General features: G+C 37.7%; 3 protein-coding genes across 4 annotated transcripts in view; 1 reads left to right on the top strand and 2 right to left on the bottom strand.

Moving 5' to 3' along the window:
- The first annotated feature begins 181 nt into the window (after nucleotides 1–181).
- On the top strand, nucleotides 182–4,492 carry c1qtnf13 (C1q and TNF related 13). The gene is made up of 3 exons (XM_066685708.1): nucleotides 182–264; nucleotides 853–996; nucleotides 2,953–4,492. The coding sequence occupies exons 2-3, from the start codon at nucleotides 960–962 to the stop codon at nucleotides 4,026–4,028; spliced, it is 1,113 nt and encodes a 370-aa protein (XP_066541805.1). The 5' UTR covers nucleotides 182–264; nucleotides 853–959; the 3' UTR covers nucleotides 4,029–4,492.
- Nucleotides 4,493–5,743: 1,251 nt separating this feature from the next.
- On the bottom strand, nucleotides 5,744–13,812 carry LOC136710064 (chitin synthase chs-2-like). Its single transcript, XM_066685693.1, has 17 exons — nucleotides 13,784–13,812; nucleotides 12,986–13,121; nucleotides 12,691–12,879; nucleotides 10,745–11,760; nucleotides 10,382–10,468; nucleotides 10,149–10,307; nucleotides 9,895–10,069; nucleotides 9,700–9,801; nucleotides 8,967–9,108; nucleotides 8,530–8,730; nucleotides 7,825–8,109; nucleotides 7,474–7,653; nucleotides 6,828–7,239; nucleotides 6,459–6,478; nucleotides 6,273–6,334; nucleotides 6,069–6,179; nucleotides 5,744–5,965 (listed from the first exon to the last, which is right to left on the bottom strand). The coding sequence occupies exons 1-17, from the start codon at nucleotides 13,810–13,812 to the stop codon at nucleotides 5,744–5,746; spliced, it is 3,528 nt and encodes a 1,175-aa protein (XP_066541790.1).
- Nucleotides 13,813–16,415: 2,603 nt separating this feature from the next.
- Nucleotides 16,416–26,343, bottom strand: part of nr1h4 (nuclear receptor subfamily 1, group H, member 4) — a 28,981-nt gene continuing 19,053 nt past the window's right edge. For both annotated transcript variants that reach the window (XM_066685268.1, XM_066685269.1), the window contains exons 8-10: nucleotides 26,063–26,209; nucleotides 21,127–21,240; nucleotides 16,416–18,121 (exon numbers count right to left, since the gene is read on the bottom strand). In XM_066685268.1, the coding sequence (XP_066541365.1) occupies nucleotides 17,883–18,121; nucleotides 21,127–21,240; nucleotides 26,063–26,209 (500 nt within the window). In that variant the 3' untranslated portion in view covers nucleotides 16,416–17,882. The remainder of the gene's footprint in view (nucleotides 18,122–21,126; nucleotides 21,241–26,062; nucleotides 26,210–26,343) is intronic.

The raw sequence follows: 26,343 nt of genomic DNA, 5'->3' as shown, positions 1-26,343 counted from the left end.
GTAGGTTCACTTTGTAGACAGGTTTTCATCTGTCGTTCTGCTTACTTTATCTCAATTTCAGACTGTTCTTCAAAGCTCAGAACATTATCTGGACCAACACGCAGTTGCAGCATGTACTGTATTTGGGTGGTGCACCCTTCTGAGGACGGTAGTGACACTGTGTCTGCAGTGTTGAGAATGATACCTGCTCTGCGGTGGTTCTGGGTCCTGACCACTGAGGGATTTCAGTCTCTAGGCTAATTTTAGAGCTACAAAGTGCATCTAGTGAGTGGAACTGATAAAATGGGAAAGAAATATAGAATATAATGATATGAAAATTAGTGTAGGATATTAGATTATTTAACATTTTCTCAAAGTTGTGTATATTATACCTCATTTAGTATATCATATCACTATTAATTCCACAATTCAAACTTAATATGTAAATTAAGACTTAATATTTCAATGTTATTGACTTTCTTTGTCATGGTAGAGAAATTCTATAAACACAAAGTATCGTACTATTTCAAAATAATGACTTACTGTGACATAATTAGGACTTTATATTTAAAAGTAAGGACTTAGCGTCTCATAATTAAGAGAATGTTTTCAATATTACCATTCAATAATACCATTATGGGATCTTCAAGCGACAAAAGAGAGAAGGAAAAAACAGGTTTCCATAAAAAAAAACTAAGTGCATGTTTTATATAATATAAGCATGTAGATACTTTAATCAATAACATGAATTACAAATACTTTTGATGTGTCTGAATGTGACATTTTAGAAATGTTAGGCCTACTTTTGTCTGGTTCTAGCTGAACATGGAAGACCAAGGCATAGTGAATGCAACTCAGTGAACTCTTTTGCAGGGTGGGGGCACTGGACCTTGTGTGAGCAGATCATGCAACAGAGTATTTGACCAGTTGTTGGCCAGTCCAGTGACTGAGTGGCTGAGAGTCTCGCAGGAGAGAAGCTTATGAGTGAAATGAACCCTCTGAAACGGCTTAGAACTGGTATGTACAACAGGTATTCTTATTTCTACTTCTTAGGAAAGGAAAATATTCACACTGTATTCAAATCCATGTGAATTATTATTTCATGTCAGCATCAGAATTTGTCAAATTGTTCTGAATTGGTCAGTGTAAATAATGTTTTTTTTTCCTGAAAATATTTTGCTACAGATTATTGTTAAAATGTTTTATATCTTAAGTACATGCTTTCCTTATTATTTAATAGTAAAGGGGCAGGTTAACTAATACATAATTGCCTAAATAATAATTAATAATTATAGATACAATTATATAATTTGCCATTTATCATCAGTTATAGTTCTGTTCCATTTTTTTCAGTAATGTCACATTTAAATATTTCAAATAGTAAATGTTAGGTTCCTTCATGATGTACATGAATTTATTTATAAAAATACAATTTTATGTAGCTATTGAGAATGTCTTACAGTGACTAATACCCTTACTATAAAAAGTAGAATAAGGAGAAGATTAAATTGATTATATAAATGATTAATGTGCCAATAATAGACTTATACTTTCTCTTTATATTCTTTGAGGCATAAGGACATTTTATATGTGACAAAATGACATTTTCCTTTAACTGATCCTCTGCATCTTCATGTGGCATTTACTTTAACCCTTTTTCTGTTAGACAAGGTCTTTGATTAATACAAAAAAAAAAATCCTTTTTGGCCACATGCCTCACCTCAGCCCTTCCAAAATAAGCCATTATTCCAGGACAGAGAAGCAGATGAACCAGATCCTAATCTATTGCTTTCTCCCAGTGCACAGAGTGAACAGACAATACCAGCTGAATTAGAGGGTTTACTGATTCCACTGAGCATTTGATATGAAAGGCAGAATGTATTCTGACAAGGCTAAACCTGACTTCCTAACTCTTTCCTATGGTATTTTAAACAGTTTGTTTTTCTTGTCAAGGGCAGATGTAAGATGATTAAAGAAAGTTTTTCAGTTTTGTGTATCTGAATGTCACTTTATTTTTAGTTTGTTTTTTGAAGTTTTACTGTGAAATTAAAGGTGTACTATGTCTATTCATTCATTCACTGTCTGCAACCACTTATCCAGTTCAGGGTCGCGGTGGGTCTGGGGCTTACCTGGAATCACTGGGTGCAACACACCCTGTAGGGGGTGCCATTCTTCACAGGGCCACACACACACACACATATTCACTCACAACTATGGACACTTTTGAGTCACCAATCCACCAACCAACGTGGTTTTTTTTTTTTGGTCCGTGGGAGGAAACCGGATCACCCGGAGGAAACCCATGCGGACACGGGGAGAACACACCAAACTCCTCACAGACAGTCACCCGGAGTGGGACTGCGACACTACCTGCTGCACCATCGTGCTGCATTTTTATCATGTATATACCTCAACATATTCATTGATCACAGGTTCAGGTTCACAGGACTGTAACAAAAACAATCAAAACATAATTGATTTGTTATTAAAACGTTGAACTGTTACTAACCATACAAGGATTTTCTGCTACTGTATGTACTGGTTTCTTTTTAATTTGTAAATGCATTGACTAATCAATATATTCAAATGTCACTGGTTTGCAGCTTATCTTCCTTATATGAATGATAATATAAGGGCTTAAACGTGAAAGCTCTGGAACTTTAACATTTTGTACATAATAAAACCAATCTATGTTTTATTAATAAAGCTGGGAATATTGAGTTTTCATATATTACATTTCATAACATATCCTTGAGTAGTTCATTGGTAGCAGCTACAGTGTAGCTGATAAAAATTCTTTAAATCTAAAATAATACAGGTGCAAAAATGTGTCATTAAAAATGCTGACTTCCTATTTTCTGTAGATTTGTTCAGCGTATGTATTTTATATATTATTATTATTTTTAAAAATAATTTTAAAATACTCAAAAGACTGTGGATAAAGCTCTGTGCTGATTATGTCTTTATATTCAGGTGTGGCCTTCTGGAGCTCATGCAGAAGCATGTTCTGCCTCGCGGTTCTTCTCGCTTGCCTGGGCAACATCACACCTTTCCACATTGGTCCCATAATGCCAGGCTTGAGCTCAGCCTTCTCCGCCACACGTACCAGCAGTGTGTTGGGGGGATCTCAGCGATCTATTACATTTGACCGCCTTATTGTCAACGTGGGCAATGACTTCAATCCAGACACAGGCCGTTTCCGCTGCAGAGTCCCAGGCATATATTATTTTGCCTTCACAGTGGGCAAGTACCCCAAAAAGCTGCTGTCAGTGATGTTGGTGAAGAATGGGCAGGAAGTGCAGGCCATGGTTTATAATGATTTCAGAAAAAAAGCCAGGAAGATGCAGAGCCAGAGTGCCATGATTAACCTAAAACCCCTGGATACAGTATGGCTGCTGATGCAAGAAAGCCCAGATTATGCTCTTTACAGCAACGTTGGAGCTTATATCACTTTCACTGGTTATTTAGTATACCCAGAATCAACATCTTCTATGGGCTACCTCAACAACCACTTGTCCCCATCAGAAATTCGACCTAACTGCCCTCCCTCTGTGGACGCAAGCTACAGCTGGAGAAGAATAGAAGCCTCTGAGGAGTATAGGTCTGCTTTTTCAGTAGCTAGGACCTTTTCCATTCTGGGTGAAAGCACAAGGCAGCATAAGAGAGAAGCTCTAAATTTTGACGTGGAGTATGTCAATATTGGAGGCCATTTTAACAAGACATCAGGCCACTTCACATGCCAGGTACCAGGGGTGTACTTTTTTGCTTTCACTGTGGGGAAGCACCCCAGGAGGGCTGTGTCGGTGAAGCTGATGACAGGAAGGGGAGAGGTCCAGGCCATGGTGTTCGATGAGGACATGTCACACAAGAGAGAAGTGCAGAGCCAGAGTGTGTTGCTTCCTCTGAAAACAGGAGATGTTGTGTGGCTGTACAGCCAGCAGGATGAGCGCTACGCAGTCTACAGCAACCAGGGACGCTACACAACTTTCACTGGCTTCCTCATTTACCCCGAGGTAGATTTCATGGACCTAGACAGAACTTTACACTGAAGCATTTTGTTTCTTCTAGGTTACCCAGAGGGAAATTGTATTGTTCAAAGTTTTCTCATTTATGGCTCTGCAAACTTAACAGACTTAAAGGACAAAAATCACTGAAGAGTACCCCATGTGGAGCAATGCCTGAGCTTGAGCAAGTATGTATCTGAATGAGTGAATTATAAGCTAAATCCATGAGGTGTTTCTCATCTACAAAGGAGACATGAGATACTAATTGCCCATGAAATAAAATGTTATTACTCACAGCAAAACCTATAATCTTAAGGGAGAAATGGTTAAGCTCCTGTCTTTAGTTCAGTTGCTTATAAACACAAGTGTTATTATCTCAGCAAATCTGGGCACAATGGGCTCAAGAAACTCAAGAGGAAATACACATAATTTTCCTGGGCTCATTTTCTCTGGATAAATAGCATTGGGAGACTTAAAAAAACTCTCCCTTGTCTTTCCATCTGATCTTCTTCTTGTTTTCTTGTTTTCTTGTTATCTACAGGCACTAACCCATTTCTGTTTAATAGTACACACTAATATCAAATATCTTTTCATTTACTGAATATCATTGCTGATGTATTATTTACCAAATTATCACTTTATTAAAACCATTGTGTAAATACTGTACAATATGTATCAATATGTGTATAGATACCTAAGCATGTATCTATAATTTACTGTATGTCTTTTAGATACGATATGACACTTGTGTTTATGAAAATAATGACGTGTTTTGTAAGTTTAATACTTTATTTTAATGAACTGTAATTTTAGGAAGCATTATTGTGTGTTAATAGTGATTAGAATATTGAGGACAAATAGGAGTACATGCATATTATACATGAATGTAAGTATATGAAAAACATTTAAATAAATTATGTACGTTTGAGCATGTGTCTCAGATATTGTGTTTTAATGGCATACCATTTCATAGTTGATATCGCTGTTTTCCAAATACAAAAATTATGTCAATGGAAGTGAGCATTTCTGCTGGTCCATTCATCACTAAATTTTCACACGATATCTAGGACAGCTGCTGTGTTCAAATGATGTAGTAAACTAAAAATTGACAAAAAATGGATATAGAAATACGACAATATACAAATGACTTAGAGAATATGAACTACTTGGATATTTGCTGTTTTTAAGCAACACCTTTGAAAATCTGATGTCCAAATTCCTAAGGCCACACCTGTAGCTAATGTAAGCATGTTTTCAAATTTGCACTGCATTTGTGTTTCCTTTTATTAGCAGATGGGTTCTCTAAGCATGCTGCAAGTTTATCCCATATGCAGAGTCTTCGGGAGTCTATAGAAACAAAGCAGTCACAAATATCAATCACTATTTCTCTTATATTTGAAATATATTCAATTTACTCTTTATTGACTTGACAATATACCTCTTGATCATATATATGACTCTCAATATGCAGTTCAAGTTTCCTTTTAGCCTTAGTCTCTGTGTTGATATAGGCCACAAAATGGATTAACGTGTAGATTCTGAAACAATAGATTAGTAGATAGATCATAACTTTGTCAAGACAAACAAGACACTACTGGCTGTAATGAAGATTTTTGGTTAGATTTTATAACAAATATTACAAGCTATAATGAGATTACATTGGGTAACATGGTTATTTCTGAAATGCTGTCTTAAATGTTTCTAGGTTGTTTTCCACTTATTGCCTGGTCTTAATCCTGTATCTACAGAAATATATTGAGTTACCTGTGGTAAAGCATTGCAAAAAATTGCATAACCAGCAGTAAAGCAAAGCCCAGGAGAAACATCAGTGATACTGGATCGATGGAAAATGATTCACGCAGAGCAAAAGACCCATTGGGGTAGATTTTTGGAATCGTCAGGGTAACGGCACTGCCAATGGTCTGAAGGAACAAGGTAGCCACCAACCAAAGAGCATTGCAGAAGAAGAAGCCAAAGGTCCCCTGGTTAGACCAGAACTTTGTCAGTTTCCATAACATCTAGAGTAACACAAATAACAAAGTTTGTATATGGAGATATAAGCATGTGTCCCTCATGCACACTCACCTTGTTTCTGAGATCTTTGAGGTCTTTTGCAATTTTTTCCTGTTGTTCTTTGTCCTCTTTAAGAGGTTCTAAATACTTTATCTGAAGATCTTTCCAAAACTCAGTTTCATCCTAAAAATAAGAGTAAATTTATTCAAATTAAGTTAAAGCACAACAAGCAAAGTATGTGAATAATTTAAACTTCCCAAAGCTTTTTAAATCTACCTCTGACAGGGTTGCCTTCTTTAATGAGTCGTAAGATTTTATTTGCAAATCTTCAATCCAACCTTTAGAAAATATGTGTACATTTGGAAGAAATGTCAGTTATGGGACACAACAAAGAAAATGTATTATTACATTCAATATATTGTATATAGGTGTAAATTCTACAGGGTCATGTGTAATACTCACCTTCAGGACATTCATGTGAGCTGGGGTAAGTAGAAAATTAAAAGAGAAAATCTTTAATCATAGTCATATGACGGCTCTAGTCGATAATTAATATGTAACACAGATATAAATAAAAACAGCAATTATAGTTATCAGTATCATGAGTACTGAGAATTATACGTAAGTAGTAGTGCACCTATATTAAGTAAACCAACAAATTTGGACACTCTAGCATACAAATAGAAATTTTGTTGTTGGACCTTTGAATAGAGACATACATTAAAATGATTACCAGATTAAGTAACTAGAAACTTAAATAAAAAAAGTGCCCTCAGGACTGCAGTTACAACCAAAGAAAAAAAGGCGCAAGGTAACAACATGCATGTTTACCTTTTTGTCTCTTCAGAATCCCTGTGGACTTTAGGATCTTGCTCATTAGAGACATTAGATTCCAGCAGTGGTTCTATCTCTTCTATCACAGACTGATTATTTTCTGAAGTGTTCCAGCATGGACACTTACAGCATGTAGCTTTTATGAGTTGCTGACTGATAACACTCACATCTCTAGTCTTAGCTTTACCACCAGCCTCTCTGGTACCCCATGTGACATTGTTCATATTAACAATTGAGTAAATGGAAAGCAGGAGGTAGCCACTGGGGATACACAGGAAGTACAAGATCCCATAGACGATCAGGGGGAACTCCTGAGGGTGAAGAGCTGCCGTAATGAGGAACAGTAAGGTCATGCTAATGGCAAACAGGCCACTGGGGGTCATGAATGTCTGCTCCTTCACTATGTCACCTAAAAAGGAAGTAGTAAGTACAAGTCAAGGTCAAGCATTCTGAGCCAAAACATAAATTTACTATGTAAACCATTAGCATAATTTGTAACCGATTCTAGAAAAATGTTTTTATTTGTGCACAATATCCTCATTAATAACTTGACAGAAAATAAAATGTGTGTGGTTTCTGAATTTTGGTTAACACAAACAGAAACCATTACAGCATATGAATCTTAAAATAAAATAAAATGTACCAATTATGGCGAGAATAGTTCCAGTCATGAGGAAAGCATACAGAATGCTCATGACACCTGCAATCTGAATCTGCCTATCCGACTTCAGTTTGAAGCACAGAATCAGGTAGATCATGGGTGGCACTGTGGCTAGAACAAGGGCTGTTTTCGTGTCAATATTTGAAATAAATGTAAAGCTTGCTGCAAGAGAATCAAACATTGCAGGAGAATAATTAAATGTTAATATACACATTCGGGCATTTATTATTTGGTACAAAAACAAGTCTAAGGCAAATACTTCATGTTACTTAAGAATAATATTAATATGAGCCAACAATTACATTAAATGCTATTATTTGTTCCAATTTTCACCTGCGATCATCAGGCAGATGTTGGCAGGGCCCAGGATGGAGGCGCCCATGCTGATGACCTGGTACACAATATAGGGTTTGGAGATGGAGCAGTTCCTTTCAGAGGTCAGGCTTCCTGAACTCAGTAGGCTGATGGTGTTGGCCATGGTGGAGGGCCCCCAGCGCCGCCGTTGGTTGTAGAACTCTTTAAAGTCTTGCGGAGCATTGGTGTATGCGTCTGAGGCAGCATTATACTCCACTCTCCAGCCCTGCTGCAGCAAGAGTGTGCACAGCCAGCGGTCCTCTCCTGGAATTTAACAGCATACCAAACGCATGGTACTCCTGCTTTTCCAGTGTAAGGAGAAGTGTTTAGTCGACCTTCTTTGAATAAAGTATGCATAACACTTTTTTGTTCTGTCATAATTTGTCCTATTATTTTATTGTTTATTTATTTACTTATTGAGGTCATATCCTATTGTGATTTTCCTGAGCAATACTGAAATCATGATTTAAACATTATTTATATTATACAACATAAAAAACTACAGAAAATCAGAAAAAAATGTTTGACCAAGAAGACGAACCTATTAATTTCACCAAGTTGAGGACAAATGAAATGTACAATATAATTATTAATCCAGAATTGCAGACTCCAAGTTTAATCATGTATTTCATAAAATGTGTAAGTGTTTATTAATGCTCGTGTAGAGGCTAAAGATGTTAATACCTTGATCATACTGTATGTGGTGGCTAGCTTCTGTCGCTTTGGTGGTGTATCTTTTCATAACGTTGTCATCCATGAGGGCAGCACATCTGAAGAGACTAAAGCAGCCAGGGCTGCAGAGCACACAGCCAAATACATGCTCCGCTGTCTTCTGCAGCCAATGACCCACTGCATATTCAAACTTCTGATACCACACCATGGGCCCTTTATGTACCATCATAACAGGTAATAAAAGGTTACTGAGTTTATCAGCTGTTTTCCTTCACTAAATATTCTCTCTCTCTCATGCACTTAATGATCTAAACTGTGAAACATTTCTCGTCTATAATTAGGGCTTGACAATATTGATTTAATGGGGTTTTTATACAATGCACTGCTAGGCACAAATATATGGATTTTAATTAGCATCAGTAGCGGGCTATAAATATAGCCAGTCCTACCTGTGCCAGTGGGATGAATCCTGCCACAAGCAGCACCTACTTCGGGATAGAGCTTCAGTCTGTCAATCAGCAACATCACAGCAGAGGGCTGGAAATCTGTGTCTCCATCCAACGCCAGAATGTATGTATTTTCTTTCTCTGTCTGTAGGAGTTCAGAGATTGTTATGTAATTTCCCCTAAAATAATAGAATAATTAAAAAAATGTCTAAGCATAACTGAGCAGCTACAATGTCTTTGGCGTGTCAAAACTTTTTGCCCTTGTGTTGTGCTGAGCTGTGCTAAAGTAATATAACCTGGCCAGCAACCATCTTCGTGAATTACTTATGTGAGTGTTTGGCCTTTAGGTGGTGCTGTGTGATAAGCATTTTTTAAAATTCTGTCGAAGGAGAGTCTCACATTTTTCCTATTGTGACCCAAGGAAGTTAAACATTGTAAACACTTTGGTCACAATTCAGGTCACAGTTCAGGGTGCGGTTTTCTAACAGATTCTGAAACAGAAATAGGTCCACAGTATATTGCACTTTATTTCTTCCAGAGACATTTCTGACACTCAGAGCAGACAAAATATGAGACAAGGCAGAGCTTTTCTGGTTTATGGAGGTATTTGAAAATCTCTGCCCAATCCATTTTTACCAATCACATTCACCAGATATTTTCCTTCTGCCTCAAAGGCAGCAATGACTTCCGAACCATTTTGAGTACTGCTTTTGCACATGAACTGACAGACCTTTACCTTCAAATTCTTCTTCAGTTTGTTCACATCATTGCCCTCTTGGAACATCTTAAAGTACTTTCTGTTGAGCCTCCAGCCACAGAGGTAATATAAGTACATGATCTGTTTGAAGCCACATAAACTTTTACATTAATTGTTAAATTCTTTATTTTATAAATATGGCTTAAATGTACATTTATTTAGCTATTTACATACCTGAGACCATCTCTTTTTGTGTCGAATTAATCGTTTGTCTTTAAGATGAACCATCATCGTGTTCCCCTTAGGAAGTGTGTATTCCAGACGACCTCCATACGGAGTGCTGATGATCTTCTGCTCAGGGAGACAGGCTTTCTTCTTGAAGATGCATGAATCATCCTCACTAAAAATGCTAAAATGGGACCCAAAAATGTTTTAGACCATCCCTCTAGTTTAAATAAAGACTAGAGTAGTCATAGAAACGTGCTTACGTGTACACTTCTCTGATAACTTGTACCAGGATCTCAGCATATTCATTTACATGTCGCGCTCTGCCATTATGCACATCCATGAAGGCATCATCAAAGTAAATGTGGAATTCAAAGGTGGCATCATTCCAAGTGTTTCTTTTTGGCCGGTATTTGTCCAGCCTGGTTAAACACACGTTTTTGTTAAATGAGATTTAATACATGTAACTTCATACCATATACATGTGTATAGTTACCTGAACATTGAGATGATTATTTTCATCATTTCGTCATATGTCTCATGCCACATTGTTGCACACAAGTAGACTGTCACAGTTTCACTTCTTTTGAGGAGAAACAAAAAGGATATGGTCCAAATTTTACTCCTCTATTAGCATTTCTTTGTACATTACTCATTGTACATTGCTATTGCAACAAAACCCTGTATTTCTTCTTCTAGGAAAGGAAAAACATTGCTAAATTTTTTTCCAAGGCACTGTTCACCATAATATTTTAACACATTGTAAAGAGAAAAAGTGGTTTGCTTCCAATAACAGCAATGTATTGCTCATTATCTATCAGTATTTATTTACTCTTTTCTGTAATAAGATCATATTTACCCTTCCTCCTTGATATTCGTCCTAATCCTGAAACGCGTGTTGAGCAGCAAGGATTGATCCAGAAAAGCTCCCTCATACATCCGCTTCGGGAACAGATCCTGAGTCCTCTCAATGCGCTGGATCGTCAGAAATGAGATGTAAACTGTGCTCAGCACGAGTCCCAGCCACCAGAACAGGGCATACAGCCCCAAGATCACCAGTCCTTCAGCTTTCATATTTGACACAAAATGGCGAGTGCAAAGAGTGCCTGTGACATCAGTTAACAATGATGTAAGCCACTCAGTCCTGGAGTCCTGGGCTACAGAAAGCCTGCTCCCACAGAAAGTACTGTTTGAATTAGACAGATGCTGGACTGTGCCAACTGGAACCAAGAACATGACCAACGTGGCCACTGAGGCCATGTACATGGGCAGAACAAAGCAGCGATGTAGGACATGCATCTTACAAGCCACCACTACAAACCAGTGGCACATTGCAGAAGATAAAATCTGGACAGCCATCAAACCGAAGACTGTGGTGCTTGTTTTCTCAGGGACTGAGTTTAAGGACTGCCACTCTGGCCAAGGGATGCAAACTACTACCATAATGCCAGTAATAAGAACTTTAACAAAAGAAGACAAAATGCAGACCACATTGCGAGCTCTGCCTATGTCTGTGGAGAGCTCTTTTAGAAACGAGATATCGAAGAGTGTGCTGTAGTTCTCCCACCAGTTCAGGGAAACACAAATGGTTCCTAAAATGGCCAGGCCAACAGCTTTCTTCACATGAGAGGGGCTGTCCTCTATCACTAGGTAGCTGACTATAAAGAGGATATAGCCCAGTAAAATAAGGATGGTGGCGATCACTGGTAAGATTACTTTCTTTTTGACACTATACTGAGCAAGCACCTGTAATACTGCGGACAGAATGCTCACGCTGTTCAAGATCACAATGTTAGTGACAATGTCAAAATGTGGCATGGCAAACACTGTGAGGAGCACCTCCCCAAATGCCACCGTTGATTCAACACACAGCACCTAGAAGACAAATAAGCAGGTCTATAATTAACAGGTCACATACACATATTTATGAACAATACACACCAGGACAATTGTATGAATTTTTGTTTGGTTGGTGTATTAGATAAAGGGTTTGATTCCTTGCTTTGGCTTTGGCAAGCATACCACAGTACACCGTAGCATATTTAGAACAATATCAAACGTCTTAAAAATTATTAAAATCCCATTTGTTATTTTAATTTCACCTCTAGTGTTATCTTGCCCCTTGGAACTGCAAGGCATTGGAGTTACAAGGTAATGTTTTAAATCCTCCCCTACAAAACAGAACGAACCTTCAAGAGCCTGATACATCAAAACAGAAAAGAGCAGAGCTTTATCGATGACCCGCTGCGACATCAGAGAAGTGCTGCTGAATTTGATCATGCCGTCAAAATCTCCAACAGGAGCTGCAGCCAAAATGTTACTGTGCTGTGCCCTTTTGTCCTGTCACACTAACACTATGGTCACGGCAACATTTAACCCAATTACTAGAACGTATTGCTTCACCATTTTGGTGGAACTGGAAATCCTAAGATATCGTTATACTATCAGTGTTGTATGCTTCAAGTCTTTTGTCAAAAAAGAAAGTATACTTAAGTAATGTTATTTGGGATCCACTAATTTGTACTAAATCCCTGCTGATATGTAATTTAAATTATATTAAAATACACTTAACATATACTGACAATGTTGATTTAATGCTTTTTCTTGATGGTAATTCAATGTTGAATGAGTGTTGATTTTGTGTTGGTTTTGGGGGACCACTAAAAATATCTGCTTTTTATCCTGCAGTGGAGACTTCAAGAGCTTGAGAAAAGCAGTTACAAATAAATAGTTAATATGACAAAACAGAGTAAGTAAACTATTCACATCCGTGGTCTTTTGGAGCCTCCAAATAAATGCACTTACCCACAGAATGGTTTTCTTGCATGGTTTGTCTGCACTTTTGAAAAAAAACTTCCAAACACTCTTGAGCAGAAGCAGAACGTTTGGTCCAGCCAGCACACAGCCGATACTCAGCAGAGCGCTAGGTTTGTGTTCTGCAGGGACGAGTGTAGTGCTGTTGCTCATCAGTGTTACCAGCATCAGAAAGGATGACTACACAAAAACAAGCATGCAATACTGTGAACATATAGTTTCCAGAGGATTTGAATTTATGAGAGTGATACACTTGTGACTTTCTGCATTACATTACAGAGCTCACCTTGCTGAATAGTGCAAAACCAAACACAAGGAAGCCCACAATGCTACAACTTAACCATCTCATAAATCTTAGCCGTTTCCTGGGTTTTTGCTCATCTTGAATGATCGGAACATGTCTGCAAGCATCCCATGACCATCTGTCGAACAATAACAGTAAGAAGATTCAAGAAGAAAGCAGGGACAACAATGTGAAATTTAGACAGACATATAAAGTATGTAATATTTTAATGAGCCTAGAACATGGTTTTAAGTGTTTTAACTAATAGTTATTTTATTCTTATGTCTGTCTGAAAAACCTAGAACACTGCACTGTCAGAAGGACTGTCACCTTGGTGGTACTCCCAGGGTATATATTCTGTACCTGTAATTAGGGAACATAATTACCTTATTTTATTAAAATTGTAGATTTTTATATTGTGTTGATTTCATACTCCCATTTTATCTCCATGATTCCAAGTTTTGTTTTACACAGTTCTGGACAATATTAACACAATTAATCTTTACAAATATTTATGTCTCCTTTGCTGGTAATTTGAGAAATCTGGCTAAAGAACTTTCACTTTTAAAATGACATGTCTAACAAGCTCCTTTTATTTGGGTGCTGAATAAAATCCATGACATTAATTACTTTAGTAATAAATGAATAAACCTTAAATCATATAGAGAATTAATATTCTAAGACAGGAAAAAAATAGCTCACACTGATGTGTAACTAAGTCATAAATACATTAATATGTTTTCTGAAAATTATATTGGGTGGTCAGAAAAGAGGATAAAATTATATTTAATTATCAGATACCTGTCTTCATTTTCTTTGCGTTCTTCCATGCTGATGCTTTAGGCTTTAAAATCAGATCTTCTTACTCAGCAGTGGTTACAGTCAGAGCTTATAAACCCATTAGGAAGGTTTGAATGGATGTAGAGGTGGCTGTTGTAGAGGTACTGGTATAAGAAACTTATCCCACCCTTAGAATCTGATTCTGTTTGCTTAGGTAATGGAGACAATATTTAATTGACACCTCAAACCAACAATACAAAAACAGGAGGAAGAAGGAAGAAGAAATATTGCTATTTAAAATTCCTTAAAAATAATGGTCACACATATCTGATGTCAGGGGAATGTCAATAGAAAGAATATTTAGCTTTTTTTTTACTAGGAAACTGAATACAACAGTAGGGTTCCCTGGTACCCAGAATAAAAGAAACAGGATATAAGGAATGGCACTTTTTTCCCCACTGCATTATAGAAGATTATAGGTTAGTCACCAGCCTTTTTATAAGATGGAGATTTGTTTGCTGTGTTTACCTAAGTGCAGATCATGCATAATTTACTGATCATGCACGGAATCTAAGGAACCAGTTCACAGGAAAATGACACTATTGCATTTTTCCAGCATTAAATAGACCTTTAAGTTTTTCTGGATTTTAGTGTAAAAGTATATATATTATAAAGAACATATTCTTAAACTGCTGAAACATTTTATTTTCCTCCGGGTGCTCCGGTTTCCTCCCACAGTCCAAAAACACACATTGGTAGGTGGATTGGCGACTCAAAAGTGTCCATAGGTGCGAGTGTGTGAGTAAATCCTCAGATGAGTAAGCAGTTACAGACAATGAATGGATGAATTAATAAACATTTTATTATTAACATTTTTATCTATTCCAACTAAAACAGTGGATTCCATATTTCAAACACCCAGACATCACATTACAGCAGTAGGTCTGTGTATGTAATTCTCACATTTATCTACATCATTTTAAAATACTTCACAGTTTTGTGATGTGATTTTTGAAAACTGAGCTGCTACATACCAATAAACACTTTATTCCCTATGTGCTGAGAGACCATGTTCCTATATGTTTTCTATGGAGAAATATGAATACATACTATGGAGATATTTTACACAAATATGAGTCTGAAAATGATCATTAGGTGTTATCTGTTTAAAAACAGGTCATTTTTACACTACACACTATATTCATTTGGGGCCACACAATCTTTGACCATGAGACAGCATGTACACTTCCCTCAGAACAAGCCTTAAGATTTGTGGGGATTGTAAGATTGCCTGCTCATCTCTCATGAAACCTTCTGCATGTGCCAGATGTCCCACATTTATGCCCACTGACAGACTGTTAGCTTTAAACAGCTCACTCATAACATGGCATTATGATACACTGTCTGCATAAGCTTGCTCACTTGGAGCTAGGACCCTGAGTTAACAACACTAGATAGATGTGGGTGGGTGTCGTTGGTGGTTTCCTGCCCACCTCCCATTTACATTTACATTTATGGTATTTAGCAGATGCTCATACACAGAATGAGTTACAAAAGTGCTTTGTGTTTGCTTGGAATTTGTATTTCAGTCTCCCAAGATTATAGTGCAGTTGCATTTATATTCATTCATTCATTATCTGTAACCGCTTATCCAATTCAGGGTCGCGGTGGGTCCAGAGCCTACCTGGAATCATTGGGCACAAGGCAGGAATACACCCTGGAGGGGGCGCCAGTCCTTCACAGGGCAACACAGACACACACACACACACACATTCACTCACACATTCATACCTACGGACACTTTTGAGTCGCCAATCCACCTACTAAGGTGTGTTTTTGTGTATTCATATTGCAAAAAACAAATGAATGAATGAATGAATAAAAAGTTTCCAGATCTAAAATTCTGACCTTACCTGAACCAGTTCATATGAAATAATTTCAACTCAATAAGCATGCCATATGAAACATTGATATTAGCAATATTCAATACTATGTACGTTTTTAGATTTCCCAGCTCAGTTTCATATAAGAACAGCATCCATGTTCTGCAATGTCAAGGTATTTCTTGAGCTTAAGCTTCTGTTTGCAGTCTATTTTCAACATATAATTTCTTGTGAATTTTACCTGCCCTCTACAGGGAACAGCCACTCTGATGTGACAAAAAAGCTTCCGTTCTCAGGTAAATTAAAGCTTTGATAACAGCTGTATTTAAGAACTGGTATTTACCAACCTTCCCAGGTGTTTACTGAGCTCATATGTCTGAATTTAGTAGAAAAATCTTCTAACACTTGTTTAATACAAAGAGCCTTTTCTAGAGTTACTTTATCTACAAAGAAGGTAAACAAGGTGCATGCTCTAAGTAAAAGGTAGTTAAAAATAGGTAATATTTTTGCAGTTAATATGCCGTGCAAAAAAGTGTTGGCCAAATATTTCATAGATACTGTAAACATAGACTTCATCTGGAACTTAAACCAGGTGCCTTTTATATCATGTTAATTTTAGGAATTGATGGAAATAAATTATACATTACATTCATGAACATTAAACACTACTCACCTTAATGTATCATTCTGGAGCTACAAGATTTTTACATGACAGCAAAAAAACACTAATAATAATTCATTCATTCATTAATTTATTGACTGTAACTGCTTATCCAGTTCAGGGTCACACTGAGTCCGGAGCCTACCTGGAATCACTGGGCGCATGGTGAGAACACACCCTGGAGAGGGCTAATAATAATAATAATACTTTAAAATTTGAGTTGGACCCAACACTTTGCTGAAATTTCCAGTCAAAAAAGGCCATTATGTATAAGTTATTCTTTTTTTCAATGGCTAGTGACTTGACAGACCACAAAGGTATCACCAACTGATAATTAAATAATAGACCATTCTTGCTTCAAATGTGAAAATATCAGGTGTTGTTGTTTCTGTCCATTGTTTCACTGATAAACTCAGCATGAATAGTCTGAAGGATGTGGAGCTGTAAAGAAGCTGTTCTGGAGAAAAGGAAATGAATAATAAAGAAATAGGAGCTTAGAGTAAGTTTTTTTTTTTTTGGGATTGTGGAACAGAAAATGCAACCAACTTCAAACAATGAACTGTGTAAAATCACTACTTAAAATGGTTCTGGAAACAGTGCTGTCTTCGAGGCACAAGGGATTTAAATAGGTACAAGCCATCAGGCAGGGATGTATGTGATTGGTTAAAACGGACTTGGCAAAGATGGTCAAATTCTGCGCCATATATCGGTAAAGCTCCACCTAGACCCTTGTGTTTGCCTGCTTTGACTCGCAGAAATGCCTCTGGAGGAATGGAAGTTACAACAGGGACAAAATGTGGACAAAACAATAAATAAATAATATAGACGATGATATTTAGTTGTTGATACTGTTGTGTCAACATGATATAATGAATATCTGCAAATAAATGGCCATTTAGACTGGAAATTACATAAATGAAGACCTCTGCAAAATATCTTGTGATAAGTGTCCTTCAAACTTTATGCTATGAATCCACAAATATATTAACAATGGCATTTTATTTCATAATAATTTCTCAAATCTCTAAAAGTCTTCTACAGGCTTCTTTATATCCACTGATGTAACTGAAATTTTATGACAGTCATTGCTTAATTCTATTGTGCAGGCTTGACAACATGCTCAGAGTCATGTTCAGAGCCACATTTTCAGTTTCAATATGTTATCTCTGTACTCTGTACACCGTACAGTTAAGCCTAAGGTATAAAGAATGTAAATGTACTCTCAAATGTAAACCAGCAGCCTTAAATTCCAGTTGTGTGCCTTAAAAAACACAACTGATTACTTTACATTCACTTGTCCAATGGAAAAGTGAATAGTTTTATCTTTACAAAATGAATCTAACTTAAATAGAAAAATGAAATAAAAACCCTGGGGTTGAAACAAGGCATGTCAATCAGTGCAACTTAAAAAGTACAATTGCAATTTAATTTAGTAAAGGTACTGAACATACCCTTTAAGGGACCCCAGTGGTGTGAAGTTACCACCCAAACTTTCCTGATTGTTCAGGAAATAATTCACTCTCTCTGACAACATGTGAAATCTTTGTTATGGACAAAGTCTTTTCGAATACTAATGTTACTGTACATCCCAGATTTCACAGAGTAGTGGGTTGAACTTGTGGTCACTCATGCGCCAAGACTCCAACATCTCTGCATGATGGTGGTTGAGGGTTCGCAGTTCTGTCAGTCGGCCCAATAGCCGGGCAAATTGCTGTGGCTCCTGAAGGTGCTGGAGCTTGCAGACCTTTCTCAGCACCTCCAGCATAGGTTCCTGCAGACGTTCCACTGCTTGCTGATCCTTCACATACGGTCTGTCTACAAGAAAACAACAACAATGCACCATAACTGTGTAGACGTCTACTTCACTTAAAATCCAGAACACACTGGGATGGCTCATTTTCATCCAAAATAACAACTGATGAATCAGAATATATGGGAAGAGAATATTCAGCCACAAGAACATCAGCAAGATTAGGTACTGAATTTGGATGGCTAGTTCCAGATCACAATTACGACATTTTCACAGCTCCACAGCAAAGTTTATAACTTTCTGGCTCATGATTGGTACTGTGTAGTGCTGGGCGATATGAGCGCAAAATAATATCACAATTAATTGTACATATTGCGATGATTACGATTAAGAAATGATTATTATGTTTTTGTATTTTTGACAGCCATAGTTCAGTGAAAAAGCTTGTACTTTAAATATGCTCCAGCATAAAATGGAAAGTTTTTATAATAATAATAATACATTATATTTATATAGTGCTTTTCAAAAACTCAAAGATGCTTATAATAGCCAATACATTAACAAACAGTACAAAATATCCATCCATCCATCCATTATCTGTAACCGCTTATCCAATTTAGGGTCGCGGGGGGTCCAGAGCCTACCTGGAATCATTGGGCGCAAGGCGGGAATACACCCTGGAGGGGACGCCAGTCCTTCACAGGGCAACACAGACACACACACATTCACTCACACACTCACACCTACGGACACTTTCGAGTCGCCAATCCACCTGCAACATGTGTTTTTGGACTGTGGGAGGAAACCGGAGCACCCGGAGGAAACCCACGCGGACACGGGGAGAACACACCAACTCCTCACAGACAGTCACACGGAGCGGGAATCGAACCCACAACCTCCAGGCCCCTGGAGCTGTGTGACTGCGACACTACCTGCTGCGCCACCGTGCCGCCCCAGTACAAAATATACAAAACATTAACAAACAGTACAGAACCAGCATGAATAGATTAAATTAGAGGAGTATCATAAGCAAGGGAGAAAAGCTATTTTTTTGAGGTTTAATTTGAATATAGAGAGAGTTGGAGAATGTTGAACCAGAGTGGGAAGAGAGTTCCAGAGTCACGGAGCACATCTAGAGAAGGCAAGATCACCATAGCTGTGGAGGCTGGAGGGAGGGACAGTGAGCAGCCCGGCTGAGGAAGACCTGAGAGTGTTAATGGGTTTGTAGGGATGGAGAAGAGCAGACAGCTAATAGTGAGCAAGGTTATTTAGCACTTTGTAAGTGAGATGAAGTATTTTGAATGGAATCCTGTATAGGAAGCCAGTGAAGATGTTGGAGAACAGGCTCGATGTGTTGGTGAGAGCGAGTGTGAGTGAGAAGGTGGGCAGCAGAGTTCTGAAACAATCTGAAGTCTGTGAACAGAGGAAGAGCTGATGCCAAAGAGAAGAGTTTTGCAGTAGTCCAAACAGGTGGAGATGAAGGCATGAATAAGAATTTCAGTGGAAGCTTGAGATAGAGATGGCCTCATTTTGGCAATATTACGCTCCTACTTTTTTAAGAATTTTTTTGGAACTTATTAGCAAGAGTTCTGTCTTGTCACTATTTAACATGAAAAAGTTGTAATCCATCCATTCCCGATGATAAACAGGTTTCTAAGTGATTAAGAGGTTGGTTTTTAATAGATTTAATACTAAAATATATCTGAATGTCATCTGCATATCAGTGTACAATGAAAATAAGGGTCCCAAGGACTGATCCTTGAGGTACCCCTTGAGTAACAGGAGAAATGTAAGATAATGGGAGCTTGTTCTTCTCGTTTTTTGAGCACTGTTTATATTTGGTCTGAGATTGTGTTTTGATTGCTTTTTTCTCAGCATTTACACTTGACTTCTTTCTGTTCAGTGTTGTATTAATTACAGTCAAAACACAGCACGTCCAAACCACAGGCGCTGTGTTTGTTTTGGCACAATCTGCTCAAGTAGCTCAGTTGGCCTCTGTGTTTAGGTTGCTTCTATGTGGCAGATAGTGTCAGAATCACTTGACACAGTTTGGTAGCATGATTTTAAACAGGACAATACATGAACACGCAGTGGGGACATACCAGAGTAAAAATAATCAATATAATCAGTATATACAAAATTATGTCGATTAGACACTCTGAATGTTGATTTCGACTCATTTTTGATTAATTGCCCAGCCCTAGTACTGAGCATGGTGACCTTAGACTCATTTGCAGCTGTTTCAGCTGTTTCTATCGATCAAGACTTTTATGTAGACACTATGAAAACTTGATTCAACAGCCATGTCATCAATGGAGGCATCTTAAAGTAGCAGAAATCACACATTGGATATGTGTACCTAAAAATATGGACATAGGGTTGGTGATTTTATACTAAACATTATTCCATTATGCATGTGTGCATCTCTTTCCATCTGGACATCCAGTGTAGCCATGACTCTTATTTCACTGGGATTGCATCAATGTAGCAGTGAACCTTTTCTCATGTTACACCACCTACTTGAGCTGTATTTAGTAGATTTTTGTCATGCCTAATAGTAAACAAACAACATTCTGACACTTCGTGAGTTTCTGTCTCAGTACAAACATAAAAATAATGCATTCTATCGTTAATGCTCACTTTCTGCATACACTTCAGTGCTTTGTGGTGAGCTGGATTAGTAAATCCACTCAGGGAAAACTAGCTACATACTTGAAACAATAGGCTCATTCAGATCAAAGTATAGATAATTAGGAAAAGAAAAATAATTTGTATCCTTCGATGTGGGTTAAACTTTTAGTACATACATATATATATATATATATATATAATAGTATAGGACACTATAACAATATTAAAAGATAATGAACTACATATTGGTTATACAGGACTTTAGGAAGTGTGCATTCAGATAAAAAGAATATTACAAAACCTAACATATGGAAACCTTTGTAAAGCACTTTGTCAAAAATGATCAAGCAATTGCTGATGTGATAAAGTGATGTGATGAAGAAAGAGAAAGGCTTGTCACTGTTTTGTCTGATGTGGCAGGGTTTATTTGTGTGATTACCTGGGGAGAGTATAGTGATGGCCGTAAGGAGAGCATGTTCCTCCTGCTTCATCTGCAGTTCACCAATACTCTTATAGAAGTTGAACATAGGGGTGATATACTCTTCTGAAATCCCTGTGGATGAAGGGGGAAAAAGTAGCGGGATTTACATCGAGGGGCTTTACTGTAAACACTAAGTGTTAATACATAAATCATAAGCATAATCCGTAAACGGAATCTCTGGAGTCCATGTGATGATTAGCAATACATTTATTAAAATATTATGGTTGGAAACCAAGGGATTGACATGATTTTAAAATGCCTGACAAATGTATTCAAAGAATATCCAGGATTTTTTTCCCCTTGGATACAGTGAAGCTGGTTCTCTTGTTAGACCTTTAGGTGCTGACCTTAGAGCCTTACACATCAGAATGACCATGAACACAGAAAAAAACTAAATCAAACAATCACAATAAATAGATAAATAAATCCTTTTTTTTAAGTCCTAGATACATTAGTGTGAATATGAAAGATTGAGTTTTACAGTAGAGGTGTAGTTATTATCTCTATATATAGAATGTAATTTATATATGTAATATGTAATTTACAAAAACATGACAAATTTTCTCCCAAAACAAACATATTCAGTGTTGAAACATGTTTCACGTTTTCACCAACTGTATTAAATTAATCTCAACTTAGGGTCACTGCATGTCTTCCTCATGGACATATAGTGCTCCTCATGCTATGAATTAAATTTAATATATTTTAAGCAATATTAAAATTAGGTAATATTCTGTTAGAGTAACTGTAGTTTTGAAACATGAAATTAGCTTACTTTTTATAATGAACTGAGTTTAATTTACATTAATGTGACTGTCCAAAGTCTGTATATATAAATCAGACCAGAGGTGACGCTCTGAAGAATACAGCCACTGGGAGGCGGTGTACTACACATTTAAATCACGCTTCCAGCACGCGCGTACACACACACACACACACACGCACGCACGCACGCACGCACGCACGCACACGCTTCTGTAGTAGTGAAACAATTCCTTTAATTTGCCTCATAGTAATATTCTTTCTGGAAGTGATGTGATGTAGCCGCTGAAGATTTGTGTGACTTCTAATCTGAATCACATACTAACCTGGTTATCAGAGAATGTAATGGCAAAACAAATATATAAGAGACAGAAACCTCTTAACATCTCTGACATCTCTGTTACTATTCCATCTGGATCTGTCCTAAGGCCTATGCTCCTCTGTGGTAAAACTACTTTTTTTTATTGGTCATTTTGAAATACATATGTTCTTTAATTTGTGTTATTCTTTTATTTGTTATATCTGTAATATTATTTTTAATAACATACTCCCTCTTGAATTCTGTTTCTTAAACACTGCTTACTACACCTGGAAAACCACACAGAACTGAATATAACTGCACTCTCAACTATGTTTTCTTTTTCCTATTTATTGGGATTCTGAGAAGCACACCTCCATTTGGAGCGTTTCTTTGAAAGGTCTGTGGGCTCTGTGAGAGCGCTTTGTCTTTATTATTATCACTGATATAATTATTTTTCTTTGTTTGTCTGAGAGAGCCGAGTGCTCTTTTCTGATGTTGATGTACAGCATTCAGTGTGAAGTGCCATGAGGTGAACTCACTTGTTGAAATCAGCCAATCAGGAGACACTCTCAGTGAAAGGTCACCAGACCCATTCCATTGAAACCCAGTTCATTCCAATTACACCCAGCAGTACTCTTTAAAGCACCCATATCATGCTATTTTTTGCGTTTGTTTGCTTGTTTGTAATTTTGTAAGTTTCAATTTCAATGCCAAGGCAACGTAAATAATTTTTCTCCATGCCCATGCTGTAACTTCCCTTTACATTTAATCTGTGTGCTGGTAAGACTGAATCATTTAAAAGATCTGTGTATATTCACTGGCTGATAACAACGTTCAAAACATCCATGCTTAAACACTCTGTATTACTTCAGCATAAATGAATGGGACACACTCATTAATTCATTCATTGTCTGTAACCACTTATCCAGTTCAGGGTCATGGTGGGTCTGGAGCCTACACGGAATCACAAGGCGCAAGGTAGGAACACAACCTGGAGGGGGCGCCAGTCCTTCACAGGGTAGCACACACACACACACACATTCACTCACACACTCACACCTATGGACACTTTTGAGTTGCCAATCCACCTACCAACGTGTGTTTTCGGACTGTGGGAGGAAACCGGAGAACCCGGAGGAAACACACACCGGGAGAACACACCAACTCCTCACAGAGAGGCACCCGGAGTGGGACTTGAACTCACAACCTCTAGGTCCCCTCGAGCTGTGCGACTGCGCCACTGTGCTGCCCATGGGACAAATTTCTAAGGGAAAAATAAGAGATATATGTATGTGTTGGTGTTTATTTGTTTGTTTGTTTTTGTTTTTTTTTGTTTTTGCTACATCATAAAAAGTATTCTTTCTGCATCTTAATTTCAATCATTTAAAAATCAAATAGGAAAATTTCTCAATGATATCTGCCCTTTAAATGAGCATCTTGCTAGAACTGTGATATACAAACGCCTAAAGTGACAGAGAAATGAAAACAAGCCTGGTGTTGGAAAGGGCAGATCTCTCTGTGGTTCAATACTGGTGTCAAACAGGTTGCACTGGGATGCTGGGAGTCCAGTATGTGTTTGGGAGAAGTTATTTATTTAATTAATTATTTAAATCAAACAGGAAGGCAGACACCTCTCAGATATGATTTCAGATCACTTCAGATGAAGGGATAACCTTTGTCACAAAATATTGGGGGGTGGGGGTGGTTAACCGAAGCCCGCACACACAAGTGCACAAACAGAGCCTTCAAAAAAAGCAGAGAAATGTCAGGACGGTTGAGAGGCCGAGTGAGGAGGACAATAGGCCTCTCGATGTTTAGATAGAGAACAATAGCCTCTTCAGACAGATGCTGTTCTTCTCTTTGTGCCTGGCCTTTTGGCGTGAATATTTGTGAGTGCTCACTGGGGGAAAGAGACAGTCAGAGCTTTCACAGTTGTGCGTGGGAATATGAAATGACTCTGCGCTGAGCTGACAGCACTCCATCACCCGTCACAGGGTGGAGAAAACCCCCCAACCATTTCAAATGCAGCTCAGGGGAATGCCTTAACCTTTGGAACTCACTTTCAGGTGAGTTTCAAAACAGGCTGTCCTTTCCTATACAGGGCTCATTAGACTGTGTTTATGAAAAGTGATATACCACAAGTCACATTAAGCCTTTAAACAAAAAAGTTAGCCTCCAACATTTTTCAATCTACTCATTATCAGCTGCATTTGTCAAAAATGGTTAGAGAATAAAAAGGAGGGATTCTTTATTCATTCACTTGGTAAAACTGAGACTCAGCATTTAGCACATTCATAGCGGTGAATACACATTAGTGAGCAATTTTTACACACACACACACACACACACACACACACACACACACACACACACACAAAGGCAAAGAGGCAGTCACAGTGCCTGTTTTAGTCACAGTTGTGGTTCAGGTGCCTCTAACATGAATGTTGAGGGAGGAGGAATTTTTTCTGCTGGTCAAGGAAACTGAACTGGCTTTCCTGTCACAAGTCCACTTCTAAAATATTTATGCAATGCCTTTGATGACCACAGACAGTACAAAAGTACATAAACCCGCAGACACCAAACATACCCAGTAGTAATCAATGGGCTTCAGATGCTTTAGTGTCAGTGAATTTATGTTCTATGTAGCCAATACGTCGTCTTTGTTCAATTAGCTACACTTCCTTACAGGCCCTGTTTCTAAACAGTGGGATCTTGGACATGTCACCCATGGATTTCAGCTTGATTTTCTAATGTCTTCCAAAGATGACAGCATTTTGCTGATTTACTCCTTTTTTCTACTAGGTTTTTATGGTTGTTACATGTTTCATTCTGCAAAGTCAATCTTTCCTTTGATTTCCTCCTTTATCTCGTATCATGTCTAATACCGTATCTTCAGAAAAGTCTGCAGAATATGATCAATTGTTTTATTGGTATTTGGACTGGAAATTCCACATAATTAAGGGTAGTTTGACATTTGTACAGTATTATAATTGTCCCTTGATACAGCAAAAATAAAACATATTGCTTACAGCACAACCATATACCAATATAAAGTTTTAAAACTTTTTGCTTAGTTTTTTTCAGAATTACTTTTCTATATAGAATCATACTTCATCACAGAGCACCTACCCTAAAACTGTGACTCGGTGACTGCGCGATATGAAAATCTGAATATCATCATTGAAAATGTATTAATTTGCCTATTGCTGAGTACATACTGTAGTTTATAGGGAGCCTGGATGTCCTTATGGAGACAGTCTGTGCTGTTTAGAGTTTGCGGAACTGAACACAGGATGCTGTAGTGTCTCTTTACAAGTGTAATCTACACCACTGGATAATCAGGACAAAGCAAATTTCTAAGGTCCTTATCTGTTGCAGACTAATGCATTATTTATTTCACTTTTCCCCTTACTAAGTTAAAGGTTATTGCTTTGTGAGGGTTACTTATTATCTGCTCTTGAATGAAGTATATCAAATCAAGTTAACATAAGCATTTATTTCCAAATGTGCTGACCATAAAAACACAGAGGCAGCTAGAGATCCTCTGTGATACAACATGGAAAGAAAACTCATTATGATTTCCAATCAGCCTCTAATTAGACTGACTGATGTTTCTTTGTTTCATTGTAAATATTCTTTGCTTTACTGTAGTCATAATCAAATTAACCCCCTGCATAAGTTCTTAAATTGCAGGCATATTATTACTACTCAGCCTGTTATTAAGTTTGTAACAAAACTGAGACAATACCATGTAAGAAGTGCAAATGTGATTGACTCCACTGAACTGTCCTTGATAACCCTATGGTGAAATATTTAGTAAAGGAGCCTTACCACTCTTCCGAATGCGCTCCTGCAGCACCTCTGCATGACCTTGAGGCTGTTTCTTGGTAAAGACTTGAGCAGAGCGTAGGAACATGGCCTCCACTGCTGAACCCTTCAGTAAAGCGATCTGATCCTCATGGTCCAAAGACTGGAAACCTGCTCACACATCAACAGCTAATCACTGCCAGGCTGTATCATCTCATTCAACTTTAACAGAAATTAGTTTAATTCAGTTGCCACCAATATGTAAAGTTGTGACGAGAGTAGGGCACTGAATTTAGGTGACTACA

This window comes from Hoplias malabaricus, chromosome 11 (genome assembly GCF_029633855.1).
Source record: "Hoplias malabaricus isolate fHopMal1 chromosome 11, fHopMal1.hap1, whole genome shotgun sequence".
Taxonomy (NCBI): domain Eukaryota; kingdom Metazoa; phylum Chordata; class Actinopteri; order Characiformes; family Erythrinidae; genus Hoplias; species Hoplias malabaricus.
The sequence above is the reverse complement of the archived record's forward strand: the minus strand, read 5'-3'. Positions and strand labels throughout refer to the sequence as shown.

What these genes read in the sequence shown, in the direction of transcription:
- c1qtnf13 (XM_066685708.1), top strand. Translation starts at nt 960, where the DNA reads ATGAGTGAAATGAACCCTCTGAAACGGCTTAGAACTG. An exon ending in TCTGAAACGGCTTAGAACTG is followed by an intron (nt 997 to 2,952) that starts GTATGTACAACA and finishes CTTTATATTCAG; the next exon opens with GTGTGGCCTTCTGGAGCTCA.
- LOC136710064 (XM_066685693.1), bottom strand. Translation starts at nt 13,812, where the DNA reads ATGGAAGAACGCAAAGAAAATGAAGACAG. An exon ending in AACTATTCTCGCCATAATTG is followed by an intron (nt 7,240 to 7,473) that starts GTACATTTTATT and finishes CTTCCTTTTTAG; the next exon opens with GTGACATAGTGAAGGAGCAG. An exon ending in TCAAAGATCTCAGAAACAAG is followed by an intron (nt 5,966 to 6,068) that starts GTGAGTGTGCAT and finishes TGGTCTAACCAG; the next exon opens with GGGACCTTTGGCTTCTTCTT.